Source organism: Sorex araneus, chromosome 3 (assembly GCF_027595985.1).
Source record: "Sorex araneus isolate mSorAra2 chromosome 3, mSorAra2.pri, whole genome shotgun sequence".
Taxonomy (NCBI): Eukaryota; Metazoa; Chordata; class Mammalia; order Eulipotyphla; family Soricidae; genus Sorex; species Sorex araneus.
The window spans coordinates 33,742,568-33,759,212 of record NC_073304.1 but is presented as its reverse complement, the minus strand read 5'-3'; the positions used below and the strand labels follow the sequence as shown (position 1 = coordinate 33,759,212).

The 16,645-nt window shown below is 38.1% G+C and overlaps 1 protein-coding gene across 19 annotated transcripts in view; it reads left to right on the top strand.

The window, feature by feature from the left end:
* The first annotated feature begins 236 nt into the window (after positions 1 to 236).
* GPHN (gephyrin) overlaps positions 237 to 16,645 on the top strand; it is a 494,826-nt gene continuing 478,417 nt past the window's right edge. For all 19 annotated transcript variants that reach the window (XM_004612348.2, XM_055130244.1, XM_055130246.1 and 16 more), the window contains exon 1: positions 237 to 368. In XM_004612348.2, coding sequence (XP_004612405.1) covers positions 305 to 368 — 64 coding nt within the window. In that variant the 5' untranslated portion in view covers positions 237 to 304. The remainder of the gene's footprint in view (positions 369 to 16,645) is intronic.

Genomic DNA, 16,645 nt, shown 5'->3' with positions numbered 1-16,645 from the left:
GACGCCGCCTCCGCGCACACGCGTGGTACCGCCGCGTTCCCCACCCGCAGTTCGCCGCCGCGACCCGGACTCGGGGTCGCGCGCCCTGACTCCGCCCCCTCCCGCGGACTCGCGCACTCCTCGGGCCGGCCTCTTCCCGGCGCAGGCCGCCGAGCGCCGGGCCGCCTCCCCCACCTTTCCCCAGCCTCGCGCTCCCCGGACGCTCACGCTCTCGCGCTTTCCCAGGCGAGCGCGCTCCCGGCCCGCGCGCTCCGGGCTCCGGCTTCTCCCGGCTCCTGTCAGTGCGGTGACTGCGCTGGGAAACATGGCGACCGAGGGAATGATTCTCACGAACCACGACCATCAAATCCGTGTCGGAGTCCTCACAGGTAACCGGGGGACGAGGTTTGGGACCCCCGTGGCCGCTGTCCCCGACTTGTCTCTGGCTTCTCGCTGTGGTGACCCTTCTCTGCGGCCTCGGGAGGAGGGAAGGTGGAGAGGAGGGATGGGGGGGTGGGGGGGTGGAGGCGTTTTACAACCGCTGCGAACTGCTGGAGGTTGGGTGTTTCCGCGGGTCTCCCGGGAACTGGAGCCCGTCTGTGGGATGTCAGGCCCCAAGTCCTTGGGCCCCAGGTACTGAGTGGCCGGTGCGGCGGGCGCTGCGGGGCTCCTTGCTACCGGGAGAGGCGGCGGGATCCCGGCTCCGCAGTCTCCTGCACGCCGCTCTCGGCTGGCCGGCGCGCTTCCTCTGCTAATGGTGCTCCCAGAGAGGGGGGGAATCCCACTGCACCCCTCCCTCCTCCTCTTCGCCACCCACCCTGACGCCCCGCGGTGCTCCACCTGTGCTTGCCCGCGGCACCGACCGGACACGACACCGGTGTTCATCAGGCGAAACTCTGCTCTTCCCCTTTAGGCTGCTCCTCCGGAGCCGGGCATCCCTTCAGCCACCCGTGGGACACTCCTCATCTCCCCTGGGGCGGGGGGGGGGGCGGTTGAGGAGGGGTGGGGGTGGGGGTGGGGGGTTCGGCTTGCGTCCGGACCTGGGAAAGTGTCTGCATTCCATCTCCCAGAGCGAGAGGCCGTCTCCCCGGCTCTTCCCTTCCTTAGAGGGACGGGCTGCAGCATGTGGACGGAGATCCAGCCCTTGTCTCTAGGGGAGGGAAGGATTCCCCCCTCTCAGTCTCCTCTGCCCCTCCCTTCTGGGGAACCCCCTCCCCTCCCTGTCCGGACCCCCCTTTCAGGCTCATTCCCTCCCCCCCGCCCCCCTAGGTCCCGAGGCTGGTGGGGAGCGCACTTTTCCCGGGCGCGTTTCCCTCCCTCGCGGACGCGGTGTGTGCTCTGCATGTCTGATCCGTTGCGTTGTATTTGGGTAATATCCCTCAGATCGGCTGTCGGCAGTTGCTGCAGGGCATGACTTCCGAGCCGAACTGCAAGCCAATTTGTGGGGTTTGTGCTGTGGTTCTGTGGTTGGCCAGGTTTTTGTGTGATTGCGTGGCCAGGCGGGGGTTAAAGAACTATATTTGGAATCCCAGAGCTTAGTTGCGAGTGAAGGAAATCCGAGACTTTACTAATGTGGTTTCTGAAAAGAAAGCTATGTAAAAGGGAATCCTAATAATCAACCCCTCCTCCCCGCCCCCTTCTTAAAATTGTTTCCCTCCTAACAAGTCTGACAGGTTGAAACAGTGCTCCAGAAGGGGCTAAATTTGAAGACTCTTGTTTTTATTATTAGGAAGAAAGGAAACACACACACACACACACACACACACACACGCGAGCGCGCACACACACCCTCTGTTGGCAGATACTGAGTGCAAAGCTGTATTTGGCTATTAAATTTTATAAAAAGAAGATATCCAAGGCACCCGTTCTCTTTTAAATAAAACAGTTGCTTTTCCTTTTAAGATATTAATATTTATTGAACTTTACTGACCAAGAGCCCTTGGGATGGAGAAATTAGTTTTAACTAAACCAGTTATGTGAAAGGGAATCCCTTCTCTACCTTCCTGTTATCCCCGCCCCACTTCCTCAACCCCAGAGCGCCTCCCCCTTCCCCCAGCAGAGATGCACTGTTCTCTGCCTTTGGAGCTGAAAGGTTGACTTATTATTTTTTTAGGATTCGATTGTGTTTTAGAATTCTTATCTGAGAGTTGACATTGCCGATTTTCAAAGACTCTAATGGTGCGGTTTTAAAGTATGCTCTATATCAAGCCTTAAGTTGCACTTTAAATTCTAGCTTGAAATGTATAGAGTAGTAAGAGTGAGTTTTGGGACCGGAGATAACCAAAAGGACAGTGCTTGCTTTTCAATTGAGGCTCCAGTTGGATTCCCCAGTACAGAGCCAGGAATAGCTCCTGCGCCCCATATTGTGTGCCCACAAACCAAAACGAAGTATATCCTATGTCTATTGACCATGGAAATGAAAGATCATAAATAACCGAAAGTTTAGCCATGTATATTTATTTATTTTGGGTTGGTGATGCTGAGTGTGACTCCTGGCTCTGCACTCAGAAATTATACTTGGCTGTGCAGAGCATGCTGGGGATCAAACCCTGGTCATTGTGTGCAGAGCAAGCACCACTATACAATCTCTTTGGCCCCTAGCCATGTATATTTAAAAAAAAAACTTTTGTTGATGTTATAACTGGCAGTGCTGGGGACCTAACCTGAGTCAGGCACATGCAAGACAAGTACTTAACTCCTGTACTACCGCTCAGGTCTGTAAACTTCTTAAAAACAATTTTAAGCTTTTCCTAATAGTTTTAGTTTGTAATCATCTTACCCAGTCAAATGAGACTCCCAACTGAGCCCTACAACCATCATGAGTGCACCACAATCAAAAGTGCAGGACTCCATTCATTGAAGAAGAGGTATAGGAACATAATGGGTGATGAATAAAGTGCTTTGTAAAGAGCCTTTATTAATATCCCTACAGTCCAATGGTAATACCATCAGTATGCTAACAAATAAATAATTATGAAATTATTTTGCTTTATACTTGTTTAAATTGCCTATACACTTGAAGGATAAACGTAAAATGAATCTGATATTCAGATGACTTGGGGAAAAGTACTGTCCTAAGGGAGAATTTAGTGTATTCACCAGAGTTAAGAAAAAACTTATTTTTAAGGGCTGTTTAAAGTCAGTGGCAACTTTATAAATGATTGTGTTGGTGACAATGAGGCTCTTGTTCAGAAAAAAGTGTGTAGAAAAGTCTTAAAACGTTCTGAGTAGGGTTTGGTATGTGACATAGGTAAAATATTAGGAAGGGAGGGTGACTTTGGCATTGGAACTTAAAGCAATACATAGAAGCTGTCTCATGAGGACTAGGTATTATAGTTTAGGGAAGGAAGTCTAGGAGGATTAAGTATGTGTAAAAGGAATACAAAGGGTATTACAGATTTTGAAGCAGTGGTAATGGAAGAGGGTAAGATTTGATAATAAAATTTATATTTGAATTCAGGAATGCCTTTGAGATTATTACTTGAAAAGTAATAATTTATTGAAAAGTTATTACCTTATAAATATGCTCTACTGTGAAGGGGTTTGTACACATGGGTAATACTTGAATAAAGGATCACCAGGTATGGGGGCTGGAGAGATAGTACGATGGGTAGGGCTCTCGCCTTACATGTGACTGACCCAGATTTGGTCCCCGACACTCCACATGGTCCCTGAACACTTCCATGAGTGGTTTCTGAGTGCAGTTACAAGTAACCCCTGAGCATTGCTGGGTGTGTCCCCTAAACAAACAAAAAAGGGTCACCAGACTTAAATCTATGAACTGTGGATTTTATTACAACTTTTAATATTTATGGTTAAGTACTATGAATTCATACTTAAATAATTGAATTCAGAGGCTACACTTAAAACTTTTGTTATGAGTTATAATTTGTACCTCTCTTAAAGGTAGAGAACTTGTAGAAAGTTTTAGAAAGCATTCTTTCTGTATGCTTCATAAGTAGTATTTTTAATATTTTATCTAAATCTTTTTTAAGAGTTATAGAGTTAATATAATCATCAACCCATATCTACATTTTTAGTGTTAATGTTTCAGTGAAATTTTATTTATATATAGTTTTAAATTGAGTTTTGATTACCTGCTGAAATGTGTATGTGTATATATGATTCATTTGTAAAAATATATAGGATTTATAATATACATGTGTATATACATATATATCTATACATATAGATATATATGTAGGTTTTGTTCCTATTCCTCTTCATTAGTGAATGGGGTTCAGAACTTTTGTTTGTAGTGCACTCATGTTGGTTGTAGGGCTCACTTGGAGTCTCATCTGGTTGCAGTGCTTGCACATGTTCTTGCCTGTGGTGGCATTTACTTGTAGTGCTTACACACATGCACTACTGGTCACAGTGCTGACACATCTTAAGTTGTGGTGCCCACACAGCTGGCTGTGCACCGGACATTGCACTCTGTATTGCAGTGCAGCTATAGAGATCCAGACTACAGAGGAATTGGGAACCACACTTGGTATATGTAGGAAGCACTGGGATCTAACCCATGGTCTCAAGCTTGGAGGGAATTTGCTTTTTACTATTATGTTACCCCTGGGTCCAACATTTTTATTTTGAAACTTTTCATCTTTTAGATGTTTCTGTTAATTTTAACGTCAGCTATTAATTTGGCAAATATACTGTGAATCCTGTTGAAACTTCTCATCAAATGAATTATTAGAATTTTGAAAGATTGATATAGTTGAGAGAAAAATATATAGCAGAGGCACTTTATGTATTCCACTCTGAATCATTTGTATTTGCAAATCAGATCATATTTTTTTTTATGAAAATGAAAACATAAATGCATAAAAATTAGGTTTTCATGAAAATATTTTGTGTTAAAGATTATCATCCATCTCTGAGAACAATGTCTTTATATGTAACTATTTATGTTGATGTTTTAGAAATGAAGGTTCTTTGCTATACGGTGTTAAGTGACCTAAGGTATGGTTCTTAATATAACAGTCTGCTTGTATTGCTATTTATAACAGATTAAAGAGAATGTGATGATAAATAACATGGCACAAATAAACTATCTGCTATTTTGAAACTAGGAATAATGTAAAGGTCAGATGTTGAAATTTTTTTCTATCAGTTTCAGTAGTAATTATATTTAATATCAATCTTTACAGTTACATAGCAGGTTTACTGTATTTCAAATGTGTCATGTTTTAGTTACTTTTTTCTAGTTAGAAAAAAAGCTGTTTATCAAGGGAGCACACTATTTCAATCATTAGAAAAGCTCTAGAATTATCTTGAAAATAATGAACATGTGTATATAAAATATAATATGAAGTGGTTTATGTTCCACAGACTAATATCTTACAACTAGCCACTGTTCATGTTCAATAATGTTCACTGTTCAAAACCAAAACACTAAGCTAAAGAATATTATTTTTGATTTTGGGCCATACCTGGTAAAGCTCAGGGGTTACTTCTTGCAGTGCTCAGGGACCATATAGGGTATGGGGTGCCAAGCATTGAACCTGGGTCAGCTGTGTACAAAGCTAGCAAATGCCTCTCCCACTGTGTCATCTCGCCGACCAATAAAATACATTTATATTGCATTTTTCTATAGATTAAAGTCAGTAAGACCTATTACAGCAAATTTAAGGCTAGGTAATAGATCAGTTAAAAAAATTGATTAGAACACCAAAATAGTAGTCTAATATAGGGAATATATTGTCATTTAAAAAAAAAATTTCTAATTCTATTTTTTTTTTCTTTTTGGGTCATACCCACCCAATGCTCATGGGTTACTCCTGGCTCTGCACTCAGGAATTACTCTTGGTGGTGCTTGGGGGACAATATGGGATATCTAGGATTGAGCCCGGGTTGGCCTTTTGCAAGGCAATTACCCTATCTACTGTACAATTGCTCTGGCCCTTGTATTGTCATTTATTAGTAAAACCATTCAGTATGTCAAAAACAAAATTCTTAGCAAAGAAAGTGATAATTATATAATCTGGAGTTGCTAATTTTTTCTTCATCCCTTAATATTTTCTGAAAAGTCCATTTATAAATTAAGAATATACTTGTTTTGAGAATAGATGTTACCATTAGGAAAAATATCATTATTCACCATTGCAGAAATTAAACAAAGACAAAACTCAAATCCTACCAGATTTTGGGTGGGAAGCAAAGTTTTAGAGAATTTTAGTTAAAGAAGGAAATTGTTCAATTAATTTGTAATCAATTTTCTTAATATATGTAATGCTTGTCATAACTGTTCAAATACCTTATAAACTATTTATGATAGGGACAAGGTAAACAGATAGAGTAAGATTAGTCATCTGGTATGCAAGGTCACAAGGTTACCAAAGTGTTACCTGATAATCTGGATGACCTAGGCCTTGCTTCATCAGACACTGGAAGATAATCATTTTAGCTTCCTCACCCCCTTTTTATAAACGCCAGCATTTCTTGGATCATAATAAAAAAAATGCTTGCTCACCTCCTTTGTTAAAAAATGGTATAAAGGGGAAAGGCTTTTTTTTTTTCTCAGTATCCTTCCCACCCTCCCACCCCATCCCCCATCCAACTCTGTGGCAGGGCATTCGCTTTTGTTCTCTCTCTCTCTGTTTGGGTGGTGTGGTTTGCAACAGAGGCACTATGTGGCCATCGTGTTTGGTCTATATTCTGTTTTCAGAGTGTATCTCCCATCCCGTGTGGGTCCTCAAACCACACTTTACCTGGTGTTCCCTTCTCTATGCGAGCTGCCCCTTCCTCCAGTATGTGGGGCCAGCTTCCAAGCCTTGGAGCCAACCTCCTGGTACTTATCTCTACTATTCTTGGGTGTTAGTCTCCTGTTCTGTTATTTTATTTTATATTCCACAGATGAGTGCAATCTTTCTATGTCTGTCTCTTTCTGACTCATTTCACGTAGCATGATACTTTCCATGTTGACCCACTTATATGCAAATTTCATGACTTCATCTTTTCTAACAGCAGCATGGTATTCCATTGTGTAGATATACCAAAGTTTCTTTAACCAGTCTTCTGTTCTCAGGCACTCGGGTTTTTTTTCCCCAGATTCTGGCTATTGTAAACAGTGCTGCAATGCACATTCGAGTGCAGATGTCATTTCGACTATACTTTTTTGCCTCTCTGGGATATATTCCCAGCAGTGGTATTGCTGGGTCAAATAGGAGCTCAATTTCTAATTTTTTGAGAAGCGACCATACTGTTTTCCAAAAGGGCTGAACCAGTCGGCATTCCCAACAGTAGTGTAGGAGGGTCCCTTTTTCCCCACATCCACGCCAACAGCGGTTGCTTTTGTTCTTTTGGATGTGTGCCATTCTCTGTGGTGTGAGGTGGTATCTCATAGTTGTTTTGATCCGCATCTCTCTGATGATTAGTGATGAAGAGCATTTTTTCATGTGCCTTTTTGCCATTCGTATTTCTTCCTTGAAAAAATTTCTGTTCATTTCCATCCCTCATGTTTTGATGGGGTTGGGAGTTTTCTCTTTGTAGATTCCAACCAGTGCCTTGTATATCCTTGATATCAGGCCCTTATCTGATGGGTATTGGGTGAATATTCTTGGGGAAGGCTTTTTTTGCCTTTCTCTGGAATTCTTCTTTAGGAGACCCCTCCCACAATTTTCACAATCTGGGAGCTACCCGACCCTTTTCCTGTCCTTAAGCCTTTTCTGAATTCTGCCAGTGGATCTCTGGTCTCTTGCTTTCAGTTTTTACTACTTGAGGACAAAACTGAGAGGACAAGAACTGCATCTACTATAACATTAGTATGTATAGTTTTACACATTAAGTATTTCGTAACACCTATGACTGACTTTAACTTAGATATCTGGCAGAGAATCAGAAGTATATTATTGAGAGGAAATGATTGATGGTCTGTTTCTATTCTTCTCTTGCTTCTTATAAAGTCTTTGGTTAAGTTGAACAAGTTAGTGTTTAAACAGATGAAAATTTATACTTTGCTCTTATAAATAGGAGAGAAGAACTGTGAAACATTTGGAATTTGAGGTGTGTTATAGATTCTAAGAAAGTAATGAAACCATAAGGGATTTCTTTCTTCACTTCTAGGCATAGAAGATAAATATGAAAAAAGATTATTTAATCCAGCTTAAAAATAATTGGGACAGTAGTCAATATGAATGGCTTGCAATTTTAATTTTTATGCAGCCTTTCTAAAAGCAAATGTCTAATGAAGTATTGTCATGGATAATTTCTATCCAGGTTTCTTAATGAATTCATAAAGGTATTTTTATTTAATTAATTTTGACTAAGTAGAACATGAGAATTTTTTAATGAAAATAAACAACCCAAATTTTTATAGTTGTTAGCCAGTATGCGTACATTTTGTGTTTAAATTTTATACATAATTTTGGGTCCTGTTTCTCAAATTGGATAATATGATTTCGTGTCAAGGATTATTCTAGGGATTTTAAACCTTAGAATCTGTGCATGGAAACAAATATATTTAATATGTTTCTATTAACTGGTCAGATAAATTAGACATACTGTGTAGAATTTGCATGATTGTTTTAAGATAAAACCAGAAACTTTAAAGAAATTTTAAATGAGAATTCCGTGTTTTATCTCACACACAGTAGTAAGTCATTGGAAGAACACCAGAACCATTTTTTAATGCTAGTGTATTTAGTATTTTCACAGAGAGAGAGAGAGAGGAGAGAGAGAGAGAGAAACTAGGTCATTTAAAGAACATCAGATTCGTTTTTTTTAGTGCTACTGTAGCCAGTAAGGTTTTATAGCTTTGTACAAATTAATGTCTTTCATTTTTCTTATTACTGCTATGAAGGAATCATTCTTTTCTAAGATTTCTTTAAGCTCTTGTGACAACATATGTACTTATTCTTACAGTATCTTGACTAGCTAGAACAAGAAATACATGTATAAGGTTAAGTTTAAATTTTAAAATCTCTATATATGGGAATGATGATGAGGCAGGGTAGATACAGATAAAATGAAAAATACGAAATGGAAAAGAACAAAAGTATCAGGTTAGATCCTATTATATAAATTGAAGAGAAATATTTAGGTACTTTAACTTTCTACTTTTTCTATTACCACTTATTATTGAATTTAGACTTAAATTTAAACTCAGGTCAAAAATCACTATTTCTGGACTGGAGCTATAACACTGTGGGTAGGGTGTTTACCTTGCACTTGTCTGACCTAGGTTGAATTTTCAGCATTCCATATGGTCCCCCAAGCACCGCCAGGAGTAATTCCTGAGTGCATGAGCCAGGACTAACCCCTGTGCATTGCCAGGTGTGACCCCAAAAGAAAAAAAATTACTATATCCTTGGAAGATGTTTTCCTAGGAAGATTAAAAAAAGTAGTGCTTTTTTTTTAATCTTTTTTTTTTTTTAAAGGACATTGGAATCAAATGGACTGGGATTTCAGATCCTGATTTGCCCCATTTGGGGGTGTCATTAATCTCTCTGAAATCCAGTTACTTTTTCCAAAATGAAGATGGCAATACTTAAGAGTGTTTTAAGAACTGAAATAATCTATGTGAAAATGTTTACCATATTTCTTCAACTTGTAGTTTGCTCAGTAATATTTATTTCTTTTCATATTTTGCTTTGATGAAAGTGAATAGCTTCATTCAATATATAACCATCTTATTTACAGTATGTTTTGAAACAGGAGAGCATGTTCTTTACTTTTTGGGTGCCTTTTTGTGTACTTATTAGTGAAATAATTATATACCTACTTAAATAACATTGGGTAGGGCAAAATTTATATGGTAGCTTAAGAAGCTGCTATTTAGAAACATTTAGTTTGACCAGAATTTCACTATTATTCTGTGACAATTACAAAGACAGTTTTGGATAGAGCGAATGGGGTTATTAATTTTTCTACATATTTATTCAGGTAACAGGATATTTTATCTATTTGTGATTTTTACTCTAGAAAATTTATGTTATTGCTTTTTGGTTGATAAGCGTAGTTTGAGGATTACTTTAGAAAGATAGAACTTAGTGTCATTTTAAGAATACAATTTGAAGGGCTGAGAGACAGCTAAAAGGATTGAAGCACATGCGTTGCATGCAGGAGGCTCAGGTTCCATCCTTCCTACTGATTGGTCCTCTGAGCACTGACGTGGGCAGCCCTGAGCACCAAACCGAGAGTAGCACCTGAGCACTACTGGGTGTGACTGCAAAGCAAAAACAGATAAAATAAAAACAAAATTGAAATTATAAGTATTCCAAAATTGCTATTATTTTGAAGGTTGATTTTGATGGTCAAATAGCAAAAAATAGGGTTCAAAAAGTTCTACCTTTTTCAAATCACTTAATCACATTTTGTCTAAATAAGTTTCCTAAGCTTTGAATGAGGGTGTTATGCTTAACTTATTGGGTTAATGTAATAAAAGGAATAATGTATTTAGTATTCAATACCTACTCTATGCTAGGCTTTATATTAAAGCGAGTGATAACAATAGTGAGTGACACTGTTGACACTAATGCAGAAAATGATATTCTTATAGTATATATATGAACATTAACAGCAACACACTCGCTAAGATATTGACAGATTCATGTTTTATATTTCATTTTAAGGAATAAAATGCTCCAGTTTTTATTTATGTTCCAGTTAAGGGAATAAAGCTAAATGTTGCTTTACTTTCTATTTTGTTTTTTTTTATTTGTTTGTTTGTTTGGAGGCCATGTTTGATAGGTCTCAGGGCCTCCTCTACATGCCAGATACTCTGTGTGGTGCTAGGGGATTAGTAGTACCAGGGAGTGAACCTGGGACTCTCATTTGCAAAAAGCATGTTCTTTTAGCCTTTTGAGTCATCCCTCTGACCCTCTATATTTTATTTTTGATGTAGATAAAATTAAGTTTAAGTGTCAAACTATTATCATGTCAGGAAGTCATTGTGGGAGTAGGCCAGACCTATTGATACTCACGTGCCACAACAAGCTCTATTTTGAGGCCACACTTGTCATTCTCTGAAGAACACATGCAGTAGTACCAGGATTTGAACCAGGATCATGGCCACAGCCACATGATCCTGTATCACATAAACTCAAAGAGGGTTTAGAGAAAGAATCATTTTAACATTTTAAAAACTGATCGCACATTTCCTGTTTTCTAAAGATAATTAATTTTGTTTAGTGGGTTCGATTCCTCTACCCCCCTTGGAGAGCCCGGCAAGCTACTGAGAGTAACTTGCCTGCATGGCAGAGCCTAGCAAGCTATCCGTGGCGTATTCAATATGCCAAAAACAGTAACAAGTCTCACAATAGAGATGTTACTGGCGCCCGCTCGAGTAAGCAACGGGATGACAGTGATACAGTGTGAAGTAATAAATACAGACACAGATATATGTATAAGCACATAAATATGGATAAACATTCTATTTGCTTAAAATTACACTAGTGACAGTATCAGAATTCAGACAGGTCTAACTGTACTTTTAGCAACACTTCTACATTATATCTGTTATTGTGTAGTATACTAGGTTCTATAATATATTAGCTTTTCTGATATGATTGAACACACTTGCCTTTTCCTTGTAGTTTCTAATCCATATCTTTTGGAAGTAGGTAAACAACCTTGCTAAGAAATACACATAGTACTACATTCAGTTAGTGTTAAAATAAGGCATGAACGATAAGTATTTTTACTTTTGGGTTCAGAATATTTACTTCTTTGTAATTTCCAGTTTCAGGTTCATGACTAATTATTCGGCCTGATGCTGAATGTGGTAATAAAAAGCATAAATTTGAGTAAAGTAGTAAGTACAATCTGTTATGTAGAAATTAAATTTTTATTTGAATCTTTTATAACACTTAATTTTTTTGGTTTGTTTTATAGACCTCACCTGGCAGTGCTCAAGGCTTACTCCTAGCTCTGTGCTCAGGGATCACTCCTGGTGGGCACAGGAGACCATATGGAGTTCTGGGATCAAAGCTGGGTGGGCTGCGTGCAAGGCAAGCACCCTACCTGCTGTACTATATCATTCTGGCCCAATATTGTTAATTTTTTAAAGCAACACTAAGACCATTAAAATTAACAGACACTTTTTAAAGTCTAATTGAAGTTGTAAGCTGGATATCTTGGACACAAATTGAACAGAGAAACACAACTTCTAGGCATAACATGAAGCATAACAACTATAACACTTTTTCCTTTTATTTGAGCTGCTAAATTTTGTTCTTATAAATTTTTTTATTATGCTTTGAGATAATTTCTACATAATAGAAATTACATTTAAAACCACAAATGGGAAATCTCTTAAATTCTTATCATGTCTTTATTTTTGTTTAAAAAAATTTTAATTTTAGGTTTGGAGTGATAGTACAGCAGATACGGTGTTTGCCTTTCATGGAGCTGATCAGTGCTTGATCTCCAGTACCATGTGTGTTCTCTTCATCCACATAGGTGTGATCCCTATGTAGCCAGGAGTGAGCCCTGAAAACTGCCAGGTTTTAATAGTTTTAACTGCCGTGTTAAAATTGGGTTAATGTTTATGGTTTTGATGTACAAAGTTACTGCACCTTCACTACCACTAATATGCCTAAAGGCCCTCTACCATAGTTCATATTTCAATTCTAGTTTGCCTCTTTCTCACCTTCACCACTTCTTCCAGCTGCTCGATAATCACAGTTTTGTAATCAAAGGCCAAGAATTGTCATCATTAGATCCTATCATTCCCTTGTTTTTCTGAATACCACAGATGAGTGAGATCTTTTGGTATTTTACTTCTCTCTTTGTAAGCCATGTTTTTAGTTTTTCAACTTATTAGAGGGCTTCTGGAATGGCACATTGGCAAAAGCACCTGCCTTATAAGCTTTAGGTAGCAAGTTCAATCCCCAGTGCTTCCCAGATGCTTTCAACATGGTCTCAGAGACTTAGCTATATGAGATCTTCAGCATATGTTGTAAAAAATATGACAATATACTATGATAAAGAGTGAAAATAAAGCCCCATCACTTCCTCTGTCTCTTCCTAGTGTAAACCACTCCTAAGATATTTAATTTTTCTATAAATAACAATGTATTTGAATATGTAGCTATGGCATCATACATTACATCAAAGTGTGTGAATTGATTGATCATTAGGCCTGGTTTACAGTACACACATTTCCTTAGGCCCATAATCTGTTTAGGAAAATGTATGTTTCTAACACTTAAAAACGATGGATTTCATATAAACCCATATTTTAACCTTTTTATGCTTTATCAGTAATGCAGTTTCACATGTGACAATAATCAGGCCTGTCCCCTTGAGATAGTGCATATATTCTCCAGCTTCCCATGATTCTCACTTAGCCTATTAATCTTATCTGCTTCACTCCTGCAGGCTTAGTGTGATCTTTGCTCATACATAATATTCTGTACCTTCCTCTCTTCAGCATTATCTTGGATATCTTTTTATACCAGTGAAAATAATAGCTAATTTTACTGAGAGTTTATCTGCTTCAGATTATTTTAGAGCTTACTCATCGTGCAGTGCTCATAGTAGTCTCATTGTTTTACAGTTGAGGAAATTGTAATGGAGAGACATTACTAATTGCTCAAATTAGTATTAAATGAAGAGAAACTCATAAGATGCCAACCTGTGATTTGAACGCATGTAGACTTTAAGTGTGTTAGCTTTTAACCACTAACCATATTATGATTAGTTCATTTGGATATACAGCTTTCTTTTTTTTTTTTTTTTTTTTTTTTTTCTTTTTTTTGGGTCACACCTGGCGATGCACAGGGGTTACTCCTGGCTTTGCACTCAGGAATTACCCCTGGCCGTGCTCAGGGGACCATATGGGATGCTGGGATTCGAACCTGGGTCGGCCGCGTGCAAGGCAAACGCCCTACCCGCTGTGCTATCTCTCCAGCCCCTATACAGCTTTCTTTTTTGCTTAAATGCCTCTATTATATTGCATCATAGATTTTTTTTATATTTAGTAAGTCTTAAGTTGACAGAAATTGAGATTGCTGATTTTTCACTGTTACAGATTAAGTGTATTAGTAATTACATATTTATGAGTTTTTTAAATATGTTGTAAGATTAATTTCTGTAAGGAGAATTTTGGGTCAGTGGGCTATGAATTTCAAAATTTTGGTAGAAGTCCAAACCTGCCTTTCAAAGAAGATACACTAAGTATATGCAATATTCTGTTTCATTTGATATTTTTAATCTTTTTGACTTGAATCTTTTTATTTCAAATGACTGATACCTAGTTCAAAATTAGGCTAAATGAATATAATATAATCACAGACTCTTACTCTCCATTTAAGTGCCTTGCTTTTCTAAGTATATTGCAAGCTGATTTATGTTACCAGAATTGTGTGGGTTAGGAATTTATAGTAAGAGAGAGCTTTAGGATTTCCTTCCCAAGTAGTAAGTCCAAAGAATTTTTTTATAGCATTTGCATATAAAATTTTTGGTTGTTCCTTCATCTAACCTTGCTCATGTGTTCGTCTTTAGATAAATCATTGTGGCTTAGACTGTATGAGAACTTTGGCTAGTGCTATATCACACAGATTTATCTTGGAAGTAAGACACTAAATAGGCAGGCTTACTGACTTATCATAATTGCATTGATGGAAAGAGAAGTTTTCAAAACAAGAGGGATTTCTATTTCTAGAAGGGAAAGAGTTCTCCATACTCAACTCATTTTCTAGAGAGTTACTGGTCTTTTGGATTTTTTTCTCCATACACTTTCCCATACACCTAATATATTATATTTTCCTGGTTCTTCTTTCTCCATCTTTCATGAAAATAGTCCTCTGGCAATTTTAAATTGGAATTGGAACAAGTTATGATGTGAGATTTAGTGGGTTAAAATTAAGTCTTCCCAACATAGATTGCTTCATCATGTATTAATTGCACTCATTGTGATCACCTCCTTATATTTTTAATAGCCTATATAAGAATGGTTATCTAAGGATGTTTTGTTTATCTTATTTTAGGTTGTTTTTGTTTGTTTTTTTGTTTTGGGGCCTAACCAGCAGTGCTCTGGGCTTATTTCTATCTATATGCATGTCACTGTACTATCTCTGGCCCCAATTAAGGACACTTAAAAATAGTAGTATACATACATGTTCTAGAGAAAAGAAAAGAAAACATCTCTTACTAAAGTAACATCTTAGTAGTTTTACAACATTTTATGTTTCTGAATTTTAAATTTATGTTTATATGTGGGTATGGGTTTTGAGATTTTTTTCTTCTTCCTCCTCTTCCTCCTTTCTTCTCCTCCTCCTCCTCCTCCTCCTCTTCTTCCTCTTCTTCTTCTTCTTAGATGTTATGATTGGTATGCCACAGAGAGGTTTTTATATGGTCAAACAATTTGGAAAGTGCTTTATATTATCATCTCACCTAAAGATGTACAATATTATAAACCTAAAAAGATAAGGACCAAAATGAGAGACACTCAGTAATTATTTGGGATCAAAGGATTGCAATTCAAGGTATGGTTTTAGATAGAAATCTAAAATGTGCCCCACGTCATACTAAAAGCTGGGGAGTTTTTATGGGAAATAAAGATGAGATATGTGGTAAAAGAGTTTGTATTAACAAGCTTAAATTTGTAACTTAGGATAGAAAAGTCCGTTCAGCTGTTATTTCAAAGAATTGTTCATGAAATTAACTATTTCGCCTAGTCCAAAGTTCTTTTTCCTTATGTTAACAAGGAAAATAAATTTATTTTTTCTACTGTAGTATCTCTGAGCCTATCTTCAATGGCTTACCTGTGTTTATTTCTCATAATATACAATGTTAAAGATGTTGGTTATATACTGTGTAATTTGTTGAGCTTTAGTATTTGCAAACTTTGAGAATTGAACACTTTTTTAAGGTACTCCAGAAACTCTTTGGAAAATGGATGCTTTCCCTTGGCAAATGGTATTGTGGAAGTCTGTGTTACAACTTTATAACTATTCCTTTAACTTACTGCCTTAGAATTGTTCACCATGATAATATCTATTATGGAAATTCATTCATTTAATATGGATCACTGTATCACTTTATCACTGTCATCCTGTTGCTCATCGATTTGCTCGAGTGGGCACCAGTAACATCTCCGTTGTGAGAATTGTTGTTACTGTTTTTAGCATATCGAATATGCCACAGGTAGCTTGCCAGGCCCTGTCATGCGGGCGGGATACTCTTGTTAGCTTGCCGGGCTCTCCGGGAGGGACGGAGAAATCGAACCCGGGTTGGCTGTGTGCAAAGCAAACGCCCTGCCCACTGTGCTATCGCTCTAGTACAATATGAATCAGTCTTTAAAATATATTTTCCCCTAATCAACATTATTCATCCCTTTCCTATTTCGCTTTTTGTTGACTTATTCAAAAAATTATGTTGGCAAAAACTAGAAAGACTGGTCTTGATTCTGTTACTGCTAAATTAGGAGAAAGTTCTATTTTGCTTTTTTTTTTCTTGTGTGAATTTAGTATACATATAAGGGTAAATAGATGCTCTTTAAAATCTCTTCAGATCTAAAATCTCTGTTTACCGTTTTGTCATTGTTTGTATGTATGTCATATTCAATGTATTACTGACAGCAAAATCATTGATCTGAAATGCCTTCCTTCAAACAGGAAAAATGTTATAAAGACATTTACATTCATCACTGTCACTGTCACTGTCATTGTTACTTTCATCCTGTTGCTCATCGATTTGCTCCAGCGGGCACCAGTAACGT